This window comes from Spinacia oleracea, chromosome 1 (assembly GCF_020520425.1).
Source record: "Spinacia oleracea cultivar Varoflay chromosome 1, BTI_SOV_V1, whole genome shotgun sequence".
In the NCBI taxonomy this organism is placed as follows: domain Eukaryota; kingdom Viridiplantae; phylum Streptophyta; class Magnoliopsida; order Caryophyllales; family Amaranthaceae; genus Spinacia; species Spinacia oleracea.
In genome coordinates, this window is record NC_079487.1 from 35979663 (window position 1) to 36003659 (window position 23997).

General features: G+C 36.9%; 2 protein-coding genes across 2 annotated transcripts; both read right to left on the reverse strand.

Moving 5' to 3' along the window:
• Positions 1-559: 559 nt before the first annotated feature.
• Positions 560-15417, reverse strand: LOC110806187 (nudix hydrolase 16, mitochondrial). Its single transcript, XM_022011820.2, has 4 exons — positions 14920-15417; positions 13544-13658; positions 4022-4105; positions 560-1159 (listed from the first exon to the last, which is right to left on the reverse strand). The coding sequence occupies exons 1-4, from the start codon at positions 15024-15026 to the stop codon at positions 905-907; spliced, it is 561 nt and encodes a 186-aa protein (XP_021867512.1). The 5' UTR covers positions 15027-15417; the 3' UTR covers positions 560-904.
• Positions 15418-19128: 3711 nt separating this feature from the next.
• On the reverse strand, positions 19129-23693 carry LOC110806190 (amino acid transporter AVT1A). Its single transcript, XM_056835270.1, has 12 exons — positions 23307-23693; positions 22314-22582; positions 21622-21836; positions 21417-21440; positions 21151-21331; positions 20834-21053; positions 20601-20736; positions 20476-20499; positions 20213-20354; positions 20063-20106; positions 19717-19779; positions 19129-19617 (listed from the first exon to the last, which is right to left on the reverse strand). Exons 1-12 carry the CDS (start codon positions 23483-23485, stop codon positions 19525-19527), a joined length of 1590 nt encoding a protein of 529 aa, XP_056691248.1. The 5' UTR covers positions 23486-23693; the 3' UTR covers positions 19129-19524.
• Positions 23694-23997: the final 304 nt, after the last annotated feature.

Consider the following 23997-nt stretch of genomic DNA (forward strand, 5'->3'; position numbering starts at 1 on the left):
ATATTTCTCTATTTACAAATCAAGAATTTATATACTTGTTTTATTTTAAATTAAGAATACTTTATTTTTTAAAATTTACTTGTTTTATTTATTCAATGCTTAGTCAAGAAATAAAAAGAAAATAATCAACACATCAAACCTTTTGTCTAATATTAATAACAAACAAATTACGTCAATGTTTAATAGTCATTTTACATATTAAACTACTAACGGATAATTTACCAAGTACTTTTACACAAACAGCTAATTCAACCAACTAATATAAACCGCTAACAACTAGTCAGATCGGCTAATAACTAACAACTCCTAACCACATAGGGCCCTCATAAATAAACGAATTTGCCTTGTTTGAATAAAAATAAAATTAAGAAATCTCAATGCACATTAATTAGTCGTTAAATCACGTACATAATACCAAACGTAAAGAACATAAAGGACGAAGGGAGTAATAATTGGTCTACGAAACCAGCAGTACATCGATCTTTTAAACTAAAAAGTTATGTCTTTCGTTCTCATTAGCAAAAGGTATGACTATTGAGTCTCTATCAAGAGTTGCACATAAAGTCAAATAAAGGAGAACAATAAGTTGTCTAAAACCTCCGTAGTCCTTTTCACAATGTACAATTTCATTATGGAATTTGAAACCCAGAAGACAAAGTTGGAAAAACAGTTGGGAGAAACTCAAATGCTTTTTCCCTGTAATTTAAAACATGTTAAAGAGGTCAGTTGAGCCTATAAAAAAGAAAAACATGTCGAAGAATGAAATCTAAAAAACCATCTAAGAGATGCACACCATTTACCACCTTCTCTCAACTCAAAACTGGGGGAACAAAGAAAGAAACAAAGAAGGCGAAAAGGGTTGATTTGGGGTACATAATTCTTTCTCTTCAACAATATCATTCTCTTACTCCGTGCTTGACATCCTAGTGGCATGCCACTTCATGAAACCTTCTTCAAGGGCTTGCCGCATCCATGGGTGCCGGCAACAATCTAATGCTTCAGGTATGGTTAACCAACTCCTTTGTCGAGTACTCTGCTCTGGCCAATACTCTAGCTCCTCCTTCACAAGCAAGGCAAACATAGCAGCCTTGCATAAACCTTCTGGGCTAAAATCATCTTGCAGGGTTTTGCTCTTAAAGTCGTAGTAACCTATACAATCCTGGAATATGAGATAAAACTTTTACCAACAACAAACTCCCTGAAAAATCTATAAATGTGAAAAAGAAATTAGAAAGAAAAACAGTTCATTAAGTCTGACATACTTCTTGGTAGCCTATTAATAGAATTTTTTTATGCCGTGTTGTTGTAAAGGGGATCAACCTTAAGCCAGAAGGCCACAAAGATGGCTACAAGCAAATGCTAAATACTGTAGAAGTGTGAAAATTTATATTTAATTATTTGTTAAAACCACCACCCATTAGACAGACAGTTTCTGAAAGACACACAAACAAAATTTCTCAGACATTATAAGATAAAAGGGAAAGGACGGGAAGGGGAAAGGGAGGGGGGAGGTGGAGCTCCATTTTTCCTCCCCTTTCTTCCACCAACCCCTTATACAAACGAAGGAACTTGTTCCCCTCCCTCCCTATCTCTCCATTTCCTCTTCCCCAAACAAAGTGTAAACAGATAAATGAGGTGGACACTTTGTTGGAGGTGGACACTTTGTTGGAGCCAAAATAACTAATTATCACTCATTCACTAGAATTGTTTGGAGCCAAAATATTCGCATCATTAAATATTAAAGATAAACAGAACAGGTATCATAGTTAGGTGTTAAAATTGTTGGAAGTAAAGCTGGAAAAAGACTTCGCCAGATGGGACCGGGCGGATTCGCCTGACAGGGCGAGACCTCGCGCGATGGGACTGGGGCGAAGTCGCTGACTGGACGCGACTACAAAAGTGGCGATGGGACTGGAAGGTCAACTCGACCTACCGCGCGAATATACTTGGTGAATTTACTGTTGCATTCGTGCCCGACCGGACGAATATACTTGGTGAATTTACTGTTGCATTTTGTGCCCGACCGGACAAATTAAAGGACTTCTTGGTTGATGGCATTCGCACCCGACCAGGCGAGCAGTCGGGAGGAGACCAAAACTTGTAAATTATCCAGTTTTGCTTTGCTTCCTCGTGATTCCTTTTGAACAGCCCTGGCCCTAATGGTAGGCGAGGAGTGCAGCCGCCTAGGGCCAGGACGAAAAGGGGCCCAAATAATCAGTACAGTATATTACTCCCTCCGTCACAGATTAGTTGTTATACATACCTTTGCACAAAGTTTTAGGTGATACGTGGTTGTTTGGTTATCAATTGTTATTTTATTGAAAAAGTAGATGTGATAGGAGCTTAGTTTTAAAAAGCGCGCTTTTTTGCGCTTAAAGCTCGGAAGCTCAGAAGCTCAAACCAAAACGCTTCTACCAGCCGAAGCCCAGCGACATACAAGAAGCGTGCGCTTCCTAGCGCTTCAGTGCTTCTGCGCTTCCTAGCGCTTTTGCGCTTCCTGTAGTCTAGGCACTTCAGACCCTTCTTTTTTATAAAAAATAAAGCCACGTGACTCTAATCTTCTTTTTTAAAGTATCACGTGATTTCTTTTTTAAAAAAGCGAATATTTGGGAAGTTTTTGAAAACCCTAGTGCAATTTTCTCCCGTAGCCGGATTTCTCTAGCCTTCTCGCCGGATTTCTCCCGTCGGATTCTGAATTTTTCTTTCATCGTTTTGATTTATCTATTATTTTCATCCTTTCTTTCCATATTTTCTCCGTATGTTCAGGATTTTAGAAATTTTATTATTTCTTTCCGGGCGCGCTTCGCCTACGAAAAGCATGCGCTTTCGCCTGCTCTTTGCGCTTAAGCTCCAGGGCCCTTTTGCGCTTCAGTGCGCTTCGCGCTTTTTAAAACTAAGGATAGGAGTTAGTGGGGTATTTTTTTAATTGAATGAGAGGGTATGTGGACAAAAAAAAATAGTGGGAAGAGAGAGACAAGATCATAATTGTGGGTTCGCTCCTAATTTAGAAGTGTAACAACTAATATGGGACGATGAAAAAGGAAAGTGTAACAACTAATCTGGGACGGGAGAGTAGTAAAATAGAAAAAAAACATGCTAAATATTACTGTTAACTAACTCTAGCTCAGTGGTACCAAGTTGGAGCGAATTTGATTTGTTTGGCATGGTGCCCGCGAGCTCTATTCCCCACTCCTGCAACAATTTAAGTTTTTGGCTTTTACCTTTTATGTTTCTCATTCAATTTTCTTTTTGAAGTACTTTTTAGTGTGTGTTTTTAAAAAAATCACTTTTATTTTTGAAGAATTAATGTTACCATTCATGATATTTTGTATATGTACTTTTTATTAACTCTTCCAGTTTCATATATTAGACATATGATTTCGAAAGGGGCCTAATCCCCTATTCTGCCTAGGCCCTCTAAAAATCAGGAACGGACCTGCTTTTGAAACAACTCATTTAAGTATGCTTTTAGGGATTTAATTCTTCTGATTGTGATGAGTTACATGGTTTATATTCCTCTTGATTAAAGGAGTTAACTTTTCATTATCAAAGATTAATTCCATTGATTCTGGTAATTGGATTCTTTTGAGTCGCTTGACTTCCTTGTGTTGTTTTGGTTCCTATACTAAACCCTATATATATAATATATACTCATTCTCTGGCTTTGGAAAAACGTACCATTGTTATCTCTTCCTCTCTTTTATGTTCTCTTTTTTTTGGCATAAGTTTTGGTAACTCCATCTTACACCCAATAGTTGTCATTGTGTGTTGAGAGTTGTGTTAACCTTAGAGAACGAATCGTGAAAAATAATGAGCACCGAATCTCATTTTCACAACAATTTTTGTAAGATCATTCTACTTTCTTGTTCTATACTTTAGCCTTGAGAACCTTTATTTACAACAAAAATATCAGCCTAAGCGGACTTCTCAATGAATGCAAACGCATTGATTTTAAAAAAGTTACGTACTATATGAAAACAATTCAAATTATCCGCAAAATAATAAAATTTGAATTCCTAACCAATAGGTCGCCTTTGACGCCAGCCTCTTCTATTGCTTCACGTCTCGCTGCCTCTTCAACAGTTTCATCGTTCTCCCAGCCACCCTGAATTTTACAAAGGAGCAAAGATCTAAGCAAAGGCACACATTGAAACATGTTTTACTAAATTTGATTACTGCAGTCTGAACTTTAGTAACCAAGTCTCACGCGCAGCAAAACCTGTAACATCTATCAAATGCACCAACAAAGGCAACTTTCCAAGTCATCATCTATATAACGTTTACAGAAAGAATAACCAATAAATTTGGTGACTAGGAACCTCTATATAACGTTAAAATGTGGTGTAAAGATGTCAATTGCCAAAGTCACAAGCTGCCAAAGTCACAAGCTAGAACAGAGAAGAAAGATTCAGGTACACAGCTCAAAATAATTAAGTTCTATTGAATCTACGAGTTCCAGCTTACCAGTGACACAAAAAGTAATCAATCAACAAGTCACAAACACCAATCTTTCTTCAAATGAGTGTTTGGATAACAAGATAGAAGGGAAGGAAAAGGAAGGGAAGGGGAAGAGGAGGAAGGGAAGGGGAAGGTGAGCTCCATTTTTCCTCCAAATCTCTCTCATTTTGAAGGGATGGTGTTGATTAAATAGGAAGGGACAGATCTCTCCCTCTCCCTACCCTTCCTTCATCCAACCTCTTGTCCAAACAAAGGAGATTGTTCCCTTCCCTTTCCCTTCCCTCCCTTTCTCTCTGTTTCCTCTTATCCAAAGAAAGTGTCAATGATGACACTGACCGGCAAAATGCAGATCTACGAAGGTGCCTGGGTGGCACGTGCCTCGCCAAAAATAAAAACAACTTTTTAAAGTATCAGTGCCTTACCTTCATATTGAAAACATTGCAAGTGGTTGAAGTCTCAACCTGACGGTGCATGCGTTGTGTATTTTGATCTGAGGTTTGAATCTAGACTTAGTCAATAATTTTTCCCTTCAATTTTATTTGATTTACTTTTTTTTTAGCAAGAAAGAGATATTTTACAACTCAAACAATAGTTTTACAACCTATACAGGAACAAGCTTAAGGAGAACAACCCCTTAGCAAGTCCTGAAGAAAACAACAGATTCAACCAACTAAATCTAAAAGGACTAGACAGATTGCAAAGTTAGCAACCAATCTCTATCTATGTCACTGATCTTTCCACCAATACTCAAAATTATGTGCTTGATGTCAAATTTAAAAATATGCATCAAAGCTGAAGCCACGGGAACAGTTTGCTCCTAAACAGTAGAGTTTCTTGCTTTCCAGGTTTGGTAAACACCACCTGCTACACCTGCATTGATAACTTAACTGTAATGGCATTCAAAAGACAGGTGAGCACTGGTTTCAACAGCATTACCACAGATAGCACACAAGTTTTTGGTGCCAATGTCGTACTGAAACAACCTAGATTTGGTTTTGAGCCAGTCCAGCAGGGTAAACCATTTACCTGTATTTGGGGATAGATAATCTATTCCACACATATCTGGCCCATTGAGTCTTGCATGAGTGCACTTAAGATTGCTATACTTCTCTTTAATAGAGTACCTACCTGTTGTAGGCCAAGCAGCAGACTGAAGAGCAGCAATGCAGTTATGCTTTACCTTGCATACATATTTCACACAGCCCAACTGGCAGCAAGAGAAGGGTAGGGTTATACTGCTGCCAGCTCTTGGTCTTAAAATACATGGAATGCACCCATTTTACCTAAAGATTATCCTGCTTTTTCTCTATTGCCCAAGCTAACTTTCCTATTGCTGCTTGGTTCCAGATAGACAGGTTTCTAAAACCAAGCCCTCCTTGATCTTTATCCATATAGATCTTGCCCCATGCCACACTACATGGCCTGCTATCATCATATACTCCATACCAGAGGTAAGATCTGCATACAACATTAATTTTCTTAATGATGGAATTCGGAATCAGGAAAATTTGACCCCAGTAGATGTTAATGCTCATAAGAGCATCTCCAACGGTAAGCTAATTTCTAAATTAGCTTGTCATGCCACATAATATTTCAAGCTACTTCCCTTTCTAGCTAGTTAGTACCCTAGTGGTTAGCTACTAGCTTGATATTTAATATAGTTATATTTGTCAATCAATATTTTAATTTAGTTTAATTTAATATTATTTCATTGGCCAAGATTTTCAAGCAAATAAGCTAATTTGCTTGGCCAAACTAATTTATCATTCCAACTTCAATGGTCAAGCTAGTAGCTTAGAATTCCTAAAAATTGCAAGCAAGTCCCTAGCTACAACCATTGGAGATGCTCTAAGAACAGAGTTAATAAGATGTATTCCCCCTAAAAAGGACAGATGTCTAGAGCTCCACACCTTGATTTTAGCAACCATCTTTTCAAGAAGGATGTTGCAGTCACCAGCTTTGATCTTTCTAGAACTTATAGGCACCCCAAGGTATTTAAAAGGGAGAGAATCAAAAGTAAATTCAAAAACATTGGCTATAGTTTGTGGGTCCAAACAACAATTGTAGATGGAAGACTTACTGGGGTTCACTTGTTCACTTGTAGACCAGTAGTGTCAGAGTAAAACTTCAAGCCTTCAAGCACGATTTGCATAGAAGTTGTATCATCATTGCAGAACAGAAGAAGATCATCAGCAAAACATAGATGATTCAGAGCAGAGCCATTATTCTACACCTGGAATGGAATGGAACTTAACTTAAACGGAGGATGGGAAGCGTTATAGAGAATTACTCCATACATAAGGTGAAGAGGAGGGGGGGAGAGGGGATCACCATGTCTCATACCTCTTTTTGGATGTATGAGAGGAGAAGGAACTCCATTAATCAAGATAGAGTATTGATTAATGGATAAGCAAGTCATTACTAATTGAACAAAATGACTAGGGAAGCCAAGCTCAGTCATGATCTCCTCAATGAATATCCATTATTGCATCAAAGGCCTTCCTTAAGTCCAACTTCATCATACAGCATGGCGTCTGACCCCTATTGTACAACTTGTGATATCTTGACAAATCAATACATTCTGCAAGATGGATATGCCGGCTACAAAAGCTTCATGGTTGGGAGAGATAATATACCACAAATGAGCTTAGAGATGCACTTGTAGATAACATAACATCAAGCTATGAGCCTGAAGTTGTCACCCACTGAAGCAGGAACAATGAGCTTGTGGACTAGAGAGATGGATGTGACATTTAATTCCCCCAAAATTTTCCCAATAGAAGTCTTTTTTTATAGCAGTCCAAGCTTATTTAAAGAACTGCTATAGACCATCTGGTATGGATATCAAGCATGTGCTTGATATGTCTTTCCTAGAAGGAACAAGTGAAGCCATCCTTGTGGTCAACCTAGGCCTTGATCAACCACAATGGCCTTAACAGAAGTTCTATTCTCCATTTGTAGACCAAAAAGTGAACAGTGGGATAAAAGCCCGTTGGACTCTATCTTCTGATTGAAGCCATTCACCTTCGGCATTGTGAATTGAGTTGATCTATTCTATTTCCTTCCATGCTTGATACTCATATGAAAGAATTTAGAGTTCTCATCCTCTAGCTCAAGCCATTGTATTTTTGCAGTTTGCCGAAGAAAAGAGAGACATTGAGAGTAAGCTTCCATGACTTAGCATTAGCTAATAGTGGGATCATCATATAACGGATTTTAAGCAAGAAGAAGCTCATGGTTAACATTAGAGGCCTCAATATTGGTAAAACCCTTTTGATTAAGGGCTTTCAGATCAGCCTTAATCCACTTCAATTTTTGCACTAGTTTAAACATTTGACAACTTTAGAGGCCTCGATATCGGTAAAACCCTTTTGATTAAGGGCTTTCAGATCAGCCTTAATCCACTTTAATTTTTGCACTAGTTTAAACATATGACAACTAGAAACAGACTTGCTTGCTCCACCAGTTAGAGTGAATGATGGGTAAAAACCCCTCGCCCACATGTTCTGAAATCTAAATGGCCTTTTATGGTTGCAATTCCTATAACAACTAAGCACCATAAGGGAATGATCATAATCCCCTTCGGGACAAACGACATTTGGGAAGAGATCCTCCCATTGAGTATTAGCTCGCACTGTTTCAATCCTTAGAAATACTCTATCCACAACATCCTGCTTGTTGGTCCAAATGAACTGTCTCCCAACAGTCTTGATGATCATACCTAGAGAACAACTAACCATACAGTTCCTCATATCCTATATTTCAGAGAACTTGACAGGAGAGCCTATCCTGTCTTCCATTTCCATTATATCATTAAAAGCACCCATGATTAACCAAGGTTGAGTGATACCAGTAGCCACCTCAAATAATGGGTCCCACAAAGCAATTATATCCTTCATGTCATTCATACCATAAATGAATGAAGCAAAGAAACTAAGGTTAGTTCCCCCAAGGGTGAAATAGCATTGTATGAGTTGAGCACTCATAGCCTTAATATCAACCTCAAAAGAGTCTGGATCCCACCCTCCAACAAAATCCTACCACTAGAAGTGTCCAACACAATCCTACCACTAGAAGTGTGACAAAGATTGGTAGTGAAACACCAATTAGGACAAATAGTAAAGTAAAGAGCCCCCATTTTAGGAGCTCTCACCCTTGTTTCAAGGAGACTTGACATCTTAATTTGATGAGTATGAATGAACCTTCTCACCTCAATTTCGCTTCTCTCTTATGTTCAGTCCCCTTACATTCCAACATAGCAAGTTATCCATTAGGCTGGTCTAATGGACTGAAACAAAAGCAAGTGTCCCACTCAATGAATCTATATTGCCTTGTTCATCTAGAACCTGGTAATAAATAATAAATAATAAATATAAATAATAATAATAATAATAATAATAATAATAATAATAATAAATAAATAAAAAAAAAAAAAAATTGAACAAGTCTCAATTCTCTACATTTTTATGTGTTGAATCAGGAGCCATAACAAAACCTTCCTCATCTGGAACTGATGGGGCAATAGTTGTCATGGTACTTGTGATTTGGGAAGTGGAACACCACCTTTCTGAACCCAACCTTCTTTTGTCTCAACTGCTTCTTCTTCTGAATACAATTATCGTCCTTAGGGCCTATCCCTTTACAGTTACAGCATGAGATAGGTACCCAATCATATGAACCTACTGATCAACCACTACTCCCTTCTCATTGACAAACTGGATCATGGATGAGAAGGTCGGCTTAACATCCACCAAGACCTTAGCAAACATCAGTTTCTCCCTTTTCAATGTTGCTTGGTCAACCTTGATAGGTACTCCAGCCTGGCCAAACAAACTCTTCTCTCCCCAACATATGACTTCAAGGCTAGGAAACTTGATCCAAACTGGGAGGGTTTTAACTGGTTCTTCAACAAAATTAATATCAAGGGACCATGGTTGTTTCAAAATAAGAGATTTTGAGTGAAAAAATTGGGCACCCCCTTGGAGTACCTTGCTGCAATTCTCCGTAGTTAGGAATTGTACCAGATAGATACCTTTCCCAATCATTGACACCTTATCCACCCCCATTTTTCCCCAAATTCTGTGAACAAACCCATCCGTTACATGTTGAGGAGGGTTGGCACCAATGACATAGCAAACAATGGCAGATTTCTAAAATGCAATTTCATCCTCAATATCTTCTAAATCGATTTGGACCGGTGGTGGTGTTTCATTCAAATTATAGTCATTAATCACATCTGAGACAGAATTAGGAATAGGAGAATTAATCGTATCATTCACAATCACAGATGAACCCCCATCAACAACATACCACCAGATTTTATGAAAATGGGTCCTAATATCTTTACATTGACTGAGACCATTGATCCACCATTGATCCAGGCATTGAAGTCCTTCCTCGCGTTTGATCAATGAAGTTCTCGGAGTGAGAATCTGGTCCTCCATCAGAAGAGCATCATTTGGGAATGAACAAATGGTGTCAATGGCTTCTTTCTCCGCCATTGTTGAGTGGTGAGCTCTTTAGCTTGTGCACGTGTATCAAGTTTCTTGTTAGGAACTTGATGCAAGTGTTTTTCGTCTTCCCTTTAGCAGAATTCTAAGCGTGCTTTCGAGGCTTAGCCATGGCGTTGAGGAAGGAGAGTTGATTGCCAGAACAAAGTATTTGTTGCTCGTGATGGTGTCTTTTTAGAAAGAATTCTGATTTACTTTTATCCACCATTAATTTTACTTTTTTATTCATTCCTGGATATTTAAACTCCTATCCTTATGAAACCTTTGTTGTTAGATTGTTCTATATTTTTTGCATGATGCCTTAATTTATTTATTCTTCACTCTTCCTACTTTTTATTTGGTTATCTTCATTCCTTTAGAGATCAGCCATCCTTATTTACTTTTACGTCCTAACTTTTTCTGAAAAAAACATTCATATCAAGTATATCAACTAATCAAAATAGTAAAATTTTAGATTTGTAATTGTAAAAATTACTCACTGTCAATTGGTGTAGTGAAGTGATTGATCACTTTCTAAATTAGGCTCATTGCGTAGTTTGTGTACTTCGTTATTTTGTGTGTTGGTCTATTTGTATAGTTTCTAAACTATAAATCTCGGGTCCCCTCTCCTAATAGCTTGTTGGCAGGAAGTAAGCACGGGTGTAAAATAGAACAGGCAAGCTTAGTTTTAAAAAGCGCTAAGCGCACCGAAGCGCAAAAGGGCTCTGGAGCTTAAGCGCAAAGCTTTTCGAGCACGCTTTTCGTAGGCGAAGTGCACCCGCAAAGAAATAATAAAATTTCGGAAGTTCAGAAAATATGGAGGAAATATGGAAAGAAAAGATGAAAAAAAAAAAATCAAAACGATGAAAGAAAATTTCAGAATCCGGCGGGAGAAATCCGGCGAGAAGGCTAGAGAAATCCGACTATGGGAGAAAACTGCACTAGGATTTTCAAAACCTCCCCAAATATTCGGTTTTTAAAAAAAAAATCACATGATACTTTAAAAAAGAAGATTAGAGTCATGTGGCTTTATATTTTATAAAAAAGAAGGGTCAAAGCTCTAGGAAGCGCAAAAGCGCTAGAAAGCGCAGAAGCACCGAATAGGAAGCGCGCGCTTCCTGTATGTCGCTAGGCTTCGGCTGGCAGAAGCGTTTCTGCTGTGAGCTCCCAAGCTTCCAGGGATTTAAGTGCAAAAAAACGCGCTTTTTAAAACTAAGCAGGCAAGGAAGTACCGACACGTGCTTTTTGAATAAATAAAATATAAGCTATAAATGATTGGTGGGTGGAAGAAGGCGGGAAAACTATGTTTTAGATGCTAAACATTAGTTGGAAGATTTATAAGGCAGCCATTAATATAATTCTTAAGTTGCACCTCTGAATATATTTTGTAGTTGTAAAAAAATAAAAAATAGTCACAATAGAGTGTCAAATAATATTCCCTATGAGGCTATGACAGACCAACATACTACTTTCTATTCCAAACCTTTGTTTTGGACAAATCTAAACCAAAGCCTAGATCCCCAAAATCCATTTTCATTCTTCATCGGTTGTACATATATAAGACCTATGCTACTCCCCAAACCAAACCTTTACTTTTGGGTGAAATGCCCAAGCCTCTACTACAACCTAAGAAGAAAAAGGAAGGTCGAGTAATTGAGAGGTCGTCGGTAAGGCCCATTGTGTAAAAATGTGGTATCGGTCACGGCCGCGGTCGCGTTTCAGTGATGCGGTAACGGAACGGTCTCGGTAGTCACGGATCGGGTCGCGGTGATCACACAAGATGAATTAGTGAAGAAAATAAAAAATAATTAAAAAATCAGAGTAAATAAGTGAGGGATTAAAAAGAAAAAAATAATTAAAAGATACTTGTATAAAAAAAAGATTAGTAAGAGAACTAAAAAGATAAAAAATATTAAGGCAAAGCACGTGTACAAAAGAGTAAATCTGTTGATATAGCTGTTATTATTATTGTTATATTTTTATTATATTTAATAAGAGTTCTCTTAAAAAAAATATACGTCAGTAAGACAGTAACTCAGTACATATTCAATAAAAGAGTATTCTGGGTTTTTGGGATTTTGGGATTTTGGCCACATGTTATAATTAACAAAGTAACAAAGTCAATCCCCACTCCCCCAGTTACCACTTGCCCCAACCCTCACCCACCTACCCATACTCAGTACTCACCCTAATAAAAGAATCCTAAAAACCCTAAAGCCCTGCCGCCACTGCAAGCCGTCTCCCCTTACTCTTTCTCTTCCTTCTTCAAACATCCATGGTGGTAACTCGATGAGCTCCACTCTTCTACTTCTTCTCTAATATAAAATATGTATTTCTCCTCCTTTTAATCGGTCAATATGCACTCGTATCGGTATTCTCGGGCGAGTATCGACACATCTCGGGCGATTTTTGACTGGAACGGTCATATCGGACGAGATACCATTGTTTTGTAAAACGCCGTGATAAATCGGCAAATCTCGTATCAGCAACCTCCAAATCCGGTACAACTCGGCCGGTACGAGTTAACTCGGCCGAGTTTTTAATCTATGGTAAGGCCGGAGAAAGAAAAAGGGTGTTTGTTTATGAGGATTGCATCTTTATACAAATGAGCAATAATAACTTTCAGTTGACTACTAATCAATACGGTCCAATCAATCAAGAAAATGACACTCGTGGCTTACTGAAATTCAAGCACACTCATGCACACAGACAACATGCACTAAGCATTGGTAATATCTAATATTGGAGTTCTATACAAGGAGACAGGCATAAGGGTTCAAAAAAAAATAAGAACTACAACCAAGAAATTTAAAGAAAACCCATTAATACAGTAGACAGTTAGACAACATCTAACACTAATAAGCAAGCATCGAAGCATTGTATTAAAAGGAGCTGGGGAAGCGCCTTTTCTGCCTAGGAGACACGAAAGAGGAGGCACACATCAGTCACTTTTTAAAAAATCTTTGTATAGGCGCACCTAGGCACAGCAGGACCCCTATCACCTCGGTTTTCCTTGAGCTTCTATATACATTGAAATTCAGCACATAAATGGGTATATACATGAACTGCAAAGCCACCTGCCTTAAACTCAACTCCTAACTTACCATACAAAAGCCCTGTAGCAAGCTAGATAACTAATACAAGGCCACAGCAATAACACCCAAAGTGAAAGGTACATTTATTCCAGAAAACCGTTTATAAATATAAGTTTGGCCGGAAAACAATGAATGTGTCAACTGACATTTTTTTATTTCCTAATCAAGCATTTAAGTGGTTGAATGTTCCTTATAATACAACATTTCCATCACATTCACTCCATGCCTTTGTCCACAGTATATTTTCCTTGCATAGTTTTCTTCCTAATCAAGTCGATCAATTTCTTTGTCTATTTGCACTTTGGGGTAAAGGTACTAAAGCTTATTTGAGGGCTACAGCACCTGGGACTTTAAAAACAGAAAACATCCATCCCAAATCTACCCATTGTTTCTAGAAGCAACAATGTTGCAACCTCCAGAGTCCAGATCCCTTAATATTCATGCTAGTAGGTACAGAGTATAAATGCCAGATAGAAACCAAGAAAATGTCTGCAAGTTCACCTTAGGAAAGAGAAGACCTGGGCCACTAGTTGAGTTGATCATAAGCACTTCCACAATCTTTTCAGATTCTGTTCCATCACTCTCATTGCAACTTCTATATCTAAAAGGGACACACCTGCCAATAAATTTCTAGTTAAAGTTCTGCAAATTTTCTCATATGCATGAATAACGGCAATGTTAAAATTGCATGTCCAAAACAAAAGAGCTACAAAAGATTGCATCATTGCAACAGCGGAAAGATAGTTATAAAGATTCTTAAAGTTTTAGAACCTTCATTTACAAGGTTACTCATGTTTGACGCCCCCTCCTCCCCCGCAACAAAAAAAAAAGCCCACCTCTTGTGCATGCTTACCATTCGTAAGAGAAGCACCTCTAGCCCTTATTTCTGTCCCCTACTCCCCTCCTACTTATGTCGCTGGTCCTCTAAAATAGAGTCAATTGTCTGACAGCTAGTCCCTGCTCTACATATGGTTTCTTCTGCTAGTACTACTACGACTACTGCTAAAATAGAAAACTACTTTGTTTTTCAAAATTTCTCTTGGAAAAAGACCTTGAGGTAGTCTCTCCCTTAGTTCCAACTGTGAGGAACAAAGATGTCAACATAAACACCTCTCCAAACCCCGCACACAACGGCACCATACCAGAGCCCTGTTGTTAAAAGACTTGCTAAGAATCACTCCTTGCCAGCAAACAACATAAAGAATTGGCCATTGCACTATTCTTTACTAAAAACATGATAGTGCAAACCAACCAAACAAAAGGTTTGAGTCCCATTAAACATCAAGTTTCAAGACGCTGCAAGACAAACAACAAGCAGTACCGCAATCAACTTCCCAATGAAATGTGCCAAGATCAATGCCTTGATCAAGCCAATACACACCTTCCTAACTGATTCAGCCTAATGATGGAAATGAAACAAATTCTAAGAACCAATCTTTATGAGTTTTAGTATACCATAACCAAATACAATGACCAATTCTAGGAATGAGAATAATGTATTATAAGTTTATAACCTAAATTCCTCATATCCCCTTATCATTTTAAATATATTTTTAAGACCATTCAACACAAATAAATAAACCAATAACAAAAATAGAGCTAACTATCAGCCATTAGACCTAAAACTGACTTGACAAGGAAAATCAACAAATTTTCCATTTCCCGTGTATATAGAGAGAGAGCAAAAAGGCAAATAACAAAGACAGATTCGATCCCAAGTATTATATATCCCCAAGATTTTACAAACTAAGCTAGCTGACATCCACAAAATAAAATGACAATGCCCACACACAAAATTGAGAACATTTACATAATTATTCTGCATAAGCTAAACATAAAGCAAGAATGAGGGTAAAGAATTGCATAAAAAGGAATACCCAGCAACAAGGCGACAGCCATCTTCATAGCGTTGCTGATGTCTACCAGTGCGCGCTACCAATTCAGACATTTTCCCTTGTTTCTCACAACAACCAACATGTCCCATCTTTTATGAATCTCATCATATATTCTTCTTTAAATCAAGAATTAAAATCAAGAAAAAAATTCAATCAATCAATCAATTTCAAGACAACCCCAGAAATACCCATGATTTAAATTTGCCTAAAATATGATTCTAAATGCAACAAATTAGTGTTCTTCATGATTTTACTTTTTCAAAAGATAGAAATGAAGGAAAAGGAGGAGTATACTAAAGTTTATTGTATGTTCTCTTTCGCGGTTCTTCCGCAGAAAGAGAGAGGAAACTGGAAATAAAGAAGGGAAGAGGGATGGATGATGATGTGATGTCGGTTATAATCAGATTACATTGTAGAAAAGAGGAGAGAGAGTGGGGGCAATACTGCAGAGGAAAGGCCGATAGGGTGAATATGAATGTAGCCTTGTAGGTGGTAATTTTTGTCGCACACCTTCAACACGGCAGGATTGGCAGGTGGATACAATTTTACTCCGTGCCGTGTCATGTAAGGATTAGTAACTCGTAAGACATAGTGGTTAAAATATACTTCCTCCATTCTTTATTAATTGACACAATTTTTTTGTCACGTTTGCCAATGTAATATTTCAACCATTAATACCTTTTATTATCAATGGTTAAAAATTATAAAAGTTTGATATTATAAAACTATAGGATGAAACGATTATAACAAGATCCCACATGACTATATTTTTTGTTAAGTATAAATCACAATTGATGGTCAAAGTATATTATATGAATAGTGCCAAAAGTACAATAGTGTCATTTAAAAAAGAATGGAGGAAGTATTACTAACAAATGAGAGGTCACATGTTTGAAAATCTATGAGATGCCATTTTTTGCCTAGGAGTTTTAAAAATAGTTTAGTTTACAAATTTGTTGTAACAGTTTTGGTTTCGATTCAATTTTTTGGAATTTGTTGGGTCCCTAGCAAACACCTATATTCGGAATCTGAAACTGGAACCAGATTAAAATATCTTTTTTTTGAAAGATCGGATTAAAATGTTATTTAAGCTGAAATCATAAAACAATTCATATTCTTTTTTTAAATCGATAAATGATAGGGTATCCTAAATCAAAACTTGTTACAATAGGTTATGAATCTAATTTTCAGTACAACATGTTCCGATTTTGGTTCCAATTTTCAAGAACCTATTGCAACATGATTCGATTCCTGAAAAATTGGATAGAGTACCATGTTATGCTCACCCTTATCAATTAGAAATTACATAGAGAAATCGAGCTTTTGATATATTATATACAAGCCCTCTATATATGTTATTAGGCAAAAACCTCATTGGTGATGAGTAGCAGAGTATGATAAATTTTGATGTATTGTGGACAGATATAGATATCAAAATGAGATACTCGCCATCTACAATGGGTAGGGTGGTGGATTGGAATATACAAGTGCCTCATTTCCACCCTGCATCCCCTCGCACAATGCGCAGCAAATCTTGAATTTGTATCCAAAATTGTTTCCGGAGTAATGCAACAATTTTGTGTTTTTTTTAAAAAAAAAATATTCTCAAGTTAGTATGTGTGGTACTTTGGTAGTGAACCAAACAAGCTTGATGGACATAGCGATGAAAGCACCTTGTGATTTGAAGGTTATAAGTTCGAGGTTCACCATCTGTTTGTACTTTGTGGATTTCGTTATATCTGCCCTACTAATAAATGTTGACATAAGTATATTTTTTCAATCCGTGGACTATGGACCATGGTGCACATAGAGCATGGTGCACCATGTGCACCAAAAGAACACATGTGCATAAACAAAAGAACATGACACTAGGACAAAAGAACATGCAATATAATGTTTTACTTTTTTGTTATAAAAAACCACAATTTATTAAAAATATAAAAAAATATATGTCCATATTCTTTTTACGTAACCAGTTGTTCTTTTAATTATATACTAATGTTCTTAAGGTGCACCATGCTCTATGTGCACCATGGTCCACCTTCTAAATTGCGATATTTTTTCACCATGGCTGGTGGGTAGACCTGGTTATTATGCGGGTCGGGTCAAGGCCGATGCGGGTCAAAAGCGGGCTGCGTAATAAAGGGTTAATTTTAACAGATCAATAATGGACGAATCACGGGTCTATAGCAGGTTGACAGTAGGCGGGTCAATAAACGAACAAGGAAAAATGAGAAAAGGAGTCTTATGCACAAGTGAATACGTAGCTAGCCATATAATTTATTACATCATAACTATTTTAGTTTTCAAAATTATTGAGTTATAAATTGGTCATATATCGACCATGTTCAATAAGAGTCTTACCCAATAAGAATTCTATTAATATGACCCACACTCTATATTCATTGGAATACCTTATCCAATAACCAGGTCTACTAGTGGATATAGAAATTTGACAGTTGTTATCATCCAACTAGTTATACCAAAAATATTTTGTTTGCTTATTTGGAGCTCGATCGCCTAATGAGTATGAGCAACCAAGAAAAGAAAAATATATGATTACATCAAAGACCAAAATTGTTAAAGATGCACATAGTGAATTAGCTCTATCCCAAGCGAAATCTACTTTTAACTTACGTTGTGCTATAATCTAAAGAGACGTACTACGTAGCTACTAGCTAGGATTGCGTCACGAGTATTGTATTTCTTTCAAAAAAATTACGGATATTTCATGAAATGCCCTCGAGTTTTTCCATAATTCACCAAACGCCCATCAAGTTTCAATAATTCATAAAATACCCCTCACAATTCGTACAAATACCCAACATACCCTTACTAATAACGGACCGTTAGTCTGCCGTTAGCCAAGTTTTCAATTCACCCAAATGCCCCTATTCTGAAACTTATTTCACCAAATGCCCCTATTGTGAAACTTTTTTCACCAAATGCCCCAAACTTAAATATAGCTATTTTGATGTTTCAGCGACTAGTTTTTGTGTTTGAAAGGTAGTTGTTGGTCACGGTCGACTATAAAAGCCCCTTTGCTGAATGGTTCTTGTAAGTTAGATGTTATTTTGATTTGCTTTGCTAATTTCATAAGATTTTTGTCATGAGTTTTCTTTCAAAATCATCATCCACACCCAATGAGTCCACATATATATTAGAGTACCTACCAAATTTTGTTATTGTGGTAGGAAATTTGTCATTCGAAGCTCTAATACAACACTCAATCCACAAAGGTTGTACTACAAGTGTGATCCTTGAAACAATCTGAGATGGTGAAAGGGAGTAGTTGAGCAAAAAAAGGTTGTACTACAAGTGTGATCCTTGAAACAATCTGAGATGGTGAAAGGGAGTAGTTGAGCAAAAAAACAAGGGGCAACAACACGAAGGACAATGCGGGGGAAGCTTAGACGAATGAGAAAGTATTGAAAACAGGCGAAACAGTAAGATGCAAGAAGAATTGAAGCAAATGAAGAAGAAGCTAAAACAACAACAAAAAGTAGTCAAAGTTGTAATACAAATGGGGATATTGATGTTTGTAATTTTACTGTTTGTAATCACGAAGTAAACACAAGTAATGAGAAACAAATTCACATTTCATAAATAATTGATGTTGCATAATCTGCACAAAATACCAAAGTGGGAAGCATTTCTGTTTTTAGCTTCACTTACAAAACATCTTTGCACCAACTACATTTAATGTTATTTTCTACTCAACGAATATGTGCAAGATCAAAACAGATGTGCAAAAAACTACCCCAAAAAGCATTAGCAGCTATCCAGAAGAGCTTGTGGAACACCACTTCAACCTCCATTCCTACCACAATAACAAAATTTGTTAGGTACCCTAATATATGTGGAATGATTGGGTGTGGAAGATGATTTTGAAAGAAAACTCATGACACAAATCTTATGAAATTAGCAAAGTAAAGTAAAATAACATCTAAAATACAAGAACCATTCAGCAAAGGGGTTTTTATAGCCAACCATGACCAAGAACCACTTTTGAAACACAAAAACTAGCCGTCTGAACATCTGAATAGCTATATTTAAATTTGGAGAATTTGGTGAAATAAGTTTCCTAATAGGGGCATTTGGTGAAATAAGTTTCAGAATAGGGGCATTTGGGTGAATTGGAAACTTGGCTAACGGCGGACTAACGGCCCGTTATTAATAAGGGTATGTTGGGTATTTGTACGAATTGCGAGGGGTATTTTATGAATTATTGAAACTTGATGGGCGTTTGGTGAATTATGGCAAAACTCGAGGGCATTTCATGAAATTTCCGAAAAAATTAATATGTTTATGTAACAAAACTAACCACCACCACCAAATATTTATGTAACAAAACTAACCACCACCACCACCACCACCACCACCAAAACTCCATCAACACGGGCACGTGCAGGAGGATCCACAATACGCAACCTTACCCCAATAAGTGACAGACTCTAGAGCGGATTTTCTGAGTTTATTTATGTACTATACATATATCTTTTGCGAGCAGCTAGAGATTTTAAAAGCATTTAAAAGCAAAGCTGTCTGCCCAGTCGAAATCGTAGTCAACATCAAATTATCAATAACTTAGTAACTCTCAATAATCTGTCTTGCTGAAGAATATGTCCCCAAAGCTGCACCAATAACTCCCAACACAACAATGGTAGTGCTTACTATCACCTGAAAGCAAAGAAAAGAAACTAGCATGAGTTCAAAGAGAAGCTAAAATCAATACTCCATAATTCTCACTCATAAGCAAAACAGATTGGGTTACCAAACCTGCATCTTTGTCGCCTTCTTTTCCATTATTTTCAAGAAGCATAAAGCTGGAAAGATCACAGCCTGCACCATAAAAGGATTTATCATGGATAATGTTATAAGCATTTTCTTTTTTGAAAAGTAGGAAATTACTTTTCCACCTTTTCCCCTTTCCATTTGAAAAGTAGGAAATTACTTTTCTACCTTTTCCCCTTTCCCCTCAATCTTCTCCCATTTTCTTTTTTCTATTAATTTTCTTTTAAGTAACCAAACAAATAAAACTATTTTAGAATTGTGTTTTCCCTTGGAAAATGTTTTCCATGGACAATGTACGGTAGTTATTGATCAATGGAATGAGCACGCTTACCACAAGAATGCTCAGAAGTGAACCGATTAAAGCCATTAGAAGACCTGCAGCATGAAGTAGAAAAACTAATGAATATTGTTCATCTATTTATATTCTTCAAAATAAGACTTCACCGTGATCTGGATTTCAAATACCAAAAAATGTACATACCAAAAAATGGAACCGTGAAAGCGACACAAAGTGTGGAAATAACAAGACTTGTCCTCAGAACGAAGAAACACCAGTTGCTACGAGCAATTTGGGCAGGTAACAACTCCTCTATCCCTCGAGCTAGTGGGTTCAACAATAATGCATATGTGTTCCATGTCAAGGAATCAAAGTATCAAACAATAAGTCCAAGAGAAGGAGCATGTAGCATATTATATCTGTATCTGGCATTTAATTTTTTTTTAAAAAAATCATGTAAAGAAAGGATATTTTGTAAATGGGTTAATCACCTGCACATAGACAAAATAGAAAATTATTTAAAATCCCTTCCAATATGCTTGAATATTGGGCAAAAAAAGTTTGAAAAAGAACATTAAAACCCGTAACTTACCGTAGTCCAAAGTGCAACATTAGAAGCAATAGAGTCCTTTGGCATGTTTAGAGTGATTTGGGACAGTGTGCCCTCGCCAAAAATGAGATATCCCATGACTGCAACACTTCCATATATCAAAACACACAAAGAAAAACTGCAAAATAGATAGGAGTTTGTATTACTGAAGAGAAACATATAAGCACCACAAGGCTCTAAATGCTGATTCAGTCATTATCACGAGGGTTTTATACCTGATTATCAGTGCCGCTGTAAATCTTTTCTTGTCCGCCATTGATTGATAGATATTGGGGAAAACTGAATGACCTGAGTAGCAGAATCCATACACACCAATAGCAAAGGGCATGCCACTCCAGTTCACAAATTTCCCTGTGTGATGAAACCCAAGTCCATCCACCGTTCCAAGATACAGAACACAAAAAACAATCATCACTGTTGCGATTACCCCACCAGCTGAAAATGAAAAAGTTCCACATAAAATGCTGGTTACTTAAAGCAAAAATCACAATAAATACTGTAAAGGGCATGGGAAAATAGAAAGTTAGACCACCTGAAAGGTAAGAAATTACACGTAAATTCTTCAACCACACCGTTGGTAGAACAATAAGGGCAGTGAGCAATGCAAATAAATGTGTTGAGTCGAGGTAAAAACCACCCCAACTTAAGGCCGTCCCAGGGAATAGCCTGGTAAGATTGTCTCCCTCTAAAATTAAGAATTCTACACAATATGACTGCACAAATATACAAACATTAAGCAAATTTTGAAGGTAAACTGTAATTCACGTAATTAGAAACAACAACTTTAATTTCACTTACATATAGCTCCACATACAACGCAATCTGCAGACAGCATCCATCATGAAATTAAAACAAGTCAACATAGATCTTTCTTTCACAAATACAGAAAACAGTCAAAGCTAATAGCGTATCAAACCATCAATACCATAGAAGTCTTACTAATTCCAATCCAATAACCCCGTACGAAGAATTTAATAGCACATATCACAATCAAGGAACTTACCGACAGGAACAAACGTCCATATTTCCCAAACGCAGCTTCGCCAATGTCTGGATAAGTTATAATCCCTGCTCTACTTTCGAAGCAATATCTCATTAGGGAGGCTGTATAACAACATACTATAGCAAAGAGGAATAAGAATACCAGGCTCAACCAGCCAGCTTCTTTTATTGTATAGGAAGTAGATAGAAGCCCAACTCCAGCCATAACATTTACTCCTGCAGGAAAACAAGCATAAGAAAAAACTCAATTGTTGAAAGCTGAAAGATTAAAGGACTTGAGAAGCAAAGAGTGCCATTGTCAAAATCTGGGAAATTTTCAGTATTGGAGAGAGAGCTAGGTATGAGAATAAATAACAGTTTAGCGTTTGAGTTGTATTTGTTTTGAAACTGTGGCTATTATGGCTTGAACAAAATCCTAGTTTCATAGGTTTCTCTGTGGAGACGGCTTGGGCTGACCCAAGTGAAATTCCCTTTAGTTTTGGGCAGGTCTTCTACTCCATAAAAGGCCATTCCTCAAGGAGGTATTTCATTGAATATAAGGCTTACATTAGTCAAAAACTAAACTCTACTGAAAACTGAAAGCTAGGTGTGGAGATGGACAAATATTTTCGACTAAGAAAACCTGAGTACTTTCCAGGGAATTTCAGGAAATAAAGGATCTTCAATCACACAGTTTCATAAAAATATGCTCACCGTTAAATACAGTTTGAGTGAAAGTGCATCCTTGACCAATTGGTAGCTCTCCAGCAAGATGTTCGTGCAAGGAGCCTAAAGCAGATGTCCTTGATGACATTTTCGATAACTTGTCATAGTCTTCTTTCTGGTACCTGCTCCCATATTCTGGTAGCAAGGGACTCTTATTTTCATCAATATCTACGCTACTTCTGCTGCGCATGCTAGGAGAGCGACCAAGCAATGCAAAGCCTGGGGACGCAGCAAGGGTATACGAGTCTGTTGTCTCTCTGTTGAAATATGAAAAGGCGAAGATATAAGCCTTTTCCCATTCAAACCACTACTACATTTCAGTAAATATACTTAGTCGACGACCATTCCATTCAAGTAACTATTGTGATTAGATGTAGCAAGTCAAATTCATCTAACTCATCATCACATTCATCAGATAGTTTTTGCCAACACAGGACAATCAAAGTCATAAATCATAATCCAAACCGCGCTATCACTCCAACTCGATTACAACTCGAATAATCGAGTAAGCCAACAAACAGATGGTAAGTATCAACTCCTTAACTAACTACATATGTCTAATCTTTTCTGTAGCATTCAGCAACTTTTGCTGATCATTCTCACAAGATTAAATTTTACTTCAATATCCCAACACCTTAATAAAAACCCACTTGTTCAAACCAGACTTTTTTTTCCAACAAATTGAATTGGGTAAAAGATAATTAATCCCTCCAAAAAGCAATGACAAAATCCAACTTATCTATACACAATTAGAGCTTGTTTCGGTTTCATTAGATACCCAAATTCATATTAACTAAACCCCAAAAAAAGCACCAAATGTTCATATTAATTTCTAAAAAAGTATGCCTTTTATATTCAGCAAAAAGTTTAAGAATCTACGCTAATCAAATATGTGCATCTCATTATCTTAAACAATCATATACTCATTGAAAATAGAACTAAAGTGCAGAAAAAATAGAAACTTTTTCTGAAAAAAATTACCTGAAACTCTGAGGCCAGGTTTGAGAGGTAAAAGCCGCACTGTCATCATCATCGTCAACATTATAATTATCATCATGATTGTCATCATCACTGCTACAACTGAGTACAAGACTATTATCTTCTAGATCATGTTCATCTTCCAATACAAATTGGGTATCTTCATTCAATTTTCCCGCCATTATTACTACTACCAAAAAAATTGAGCAATTTTCCACCAAGAAAACCCCAGAAAGATTAAGAGATTTATTAATAATAAAATAAGAATGAAACTTTATTGAATCTTTTAGGTTAGAGAACAGAGAGGACGGCGTGACAACGAGAGACCCATGTGATAGAGAAGAAGAACATATAGACAAATTTAGGAGAGATAAAGAGTGAGAGAAGGAGGGAGAGGAGTCTAGAGAATGACGTGGTTTTATTGGACCGTTGGAGACATCTTTGGTGTTTGGATCGTAACTAGCGCAATTTAGAAGGTGGACCATGGTGTACATAGAGCATGGTGCACCTTAAGAACATTAGTATATAATTAAAAGAATATCTGGTTACGTAAAAAGAACATCGACATATTTTTTTTAATACTTTTAATAAATTGTGATTTTTTATTAATTAAAACATTATATTGCATGTTCTTTTGTCGTAGTGTCATGTTCTTTTGTTTATGCACATGTGTTCTTTTGGTGCACATGGTGCA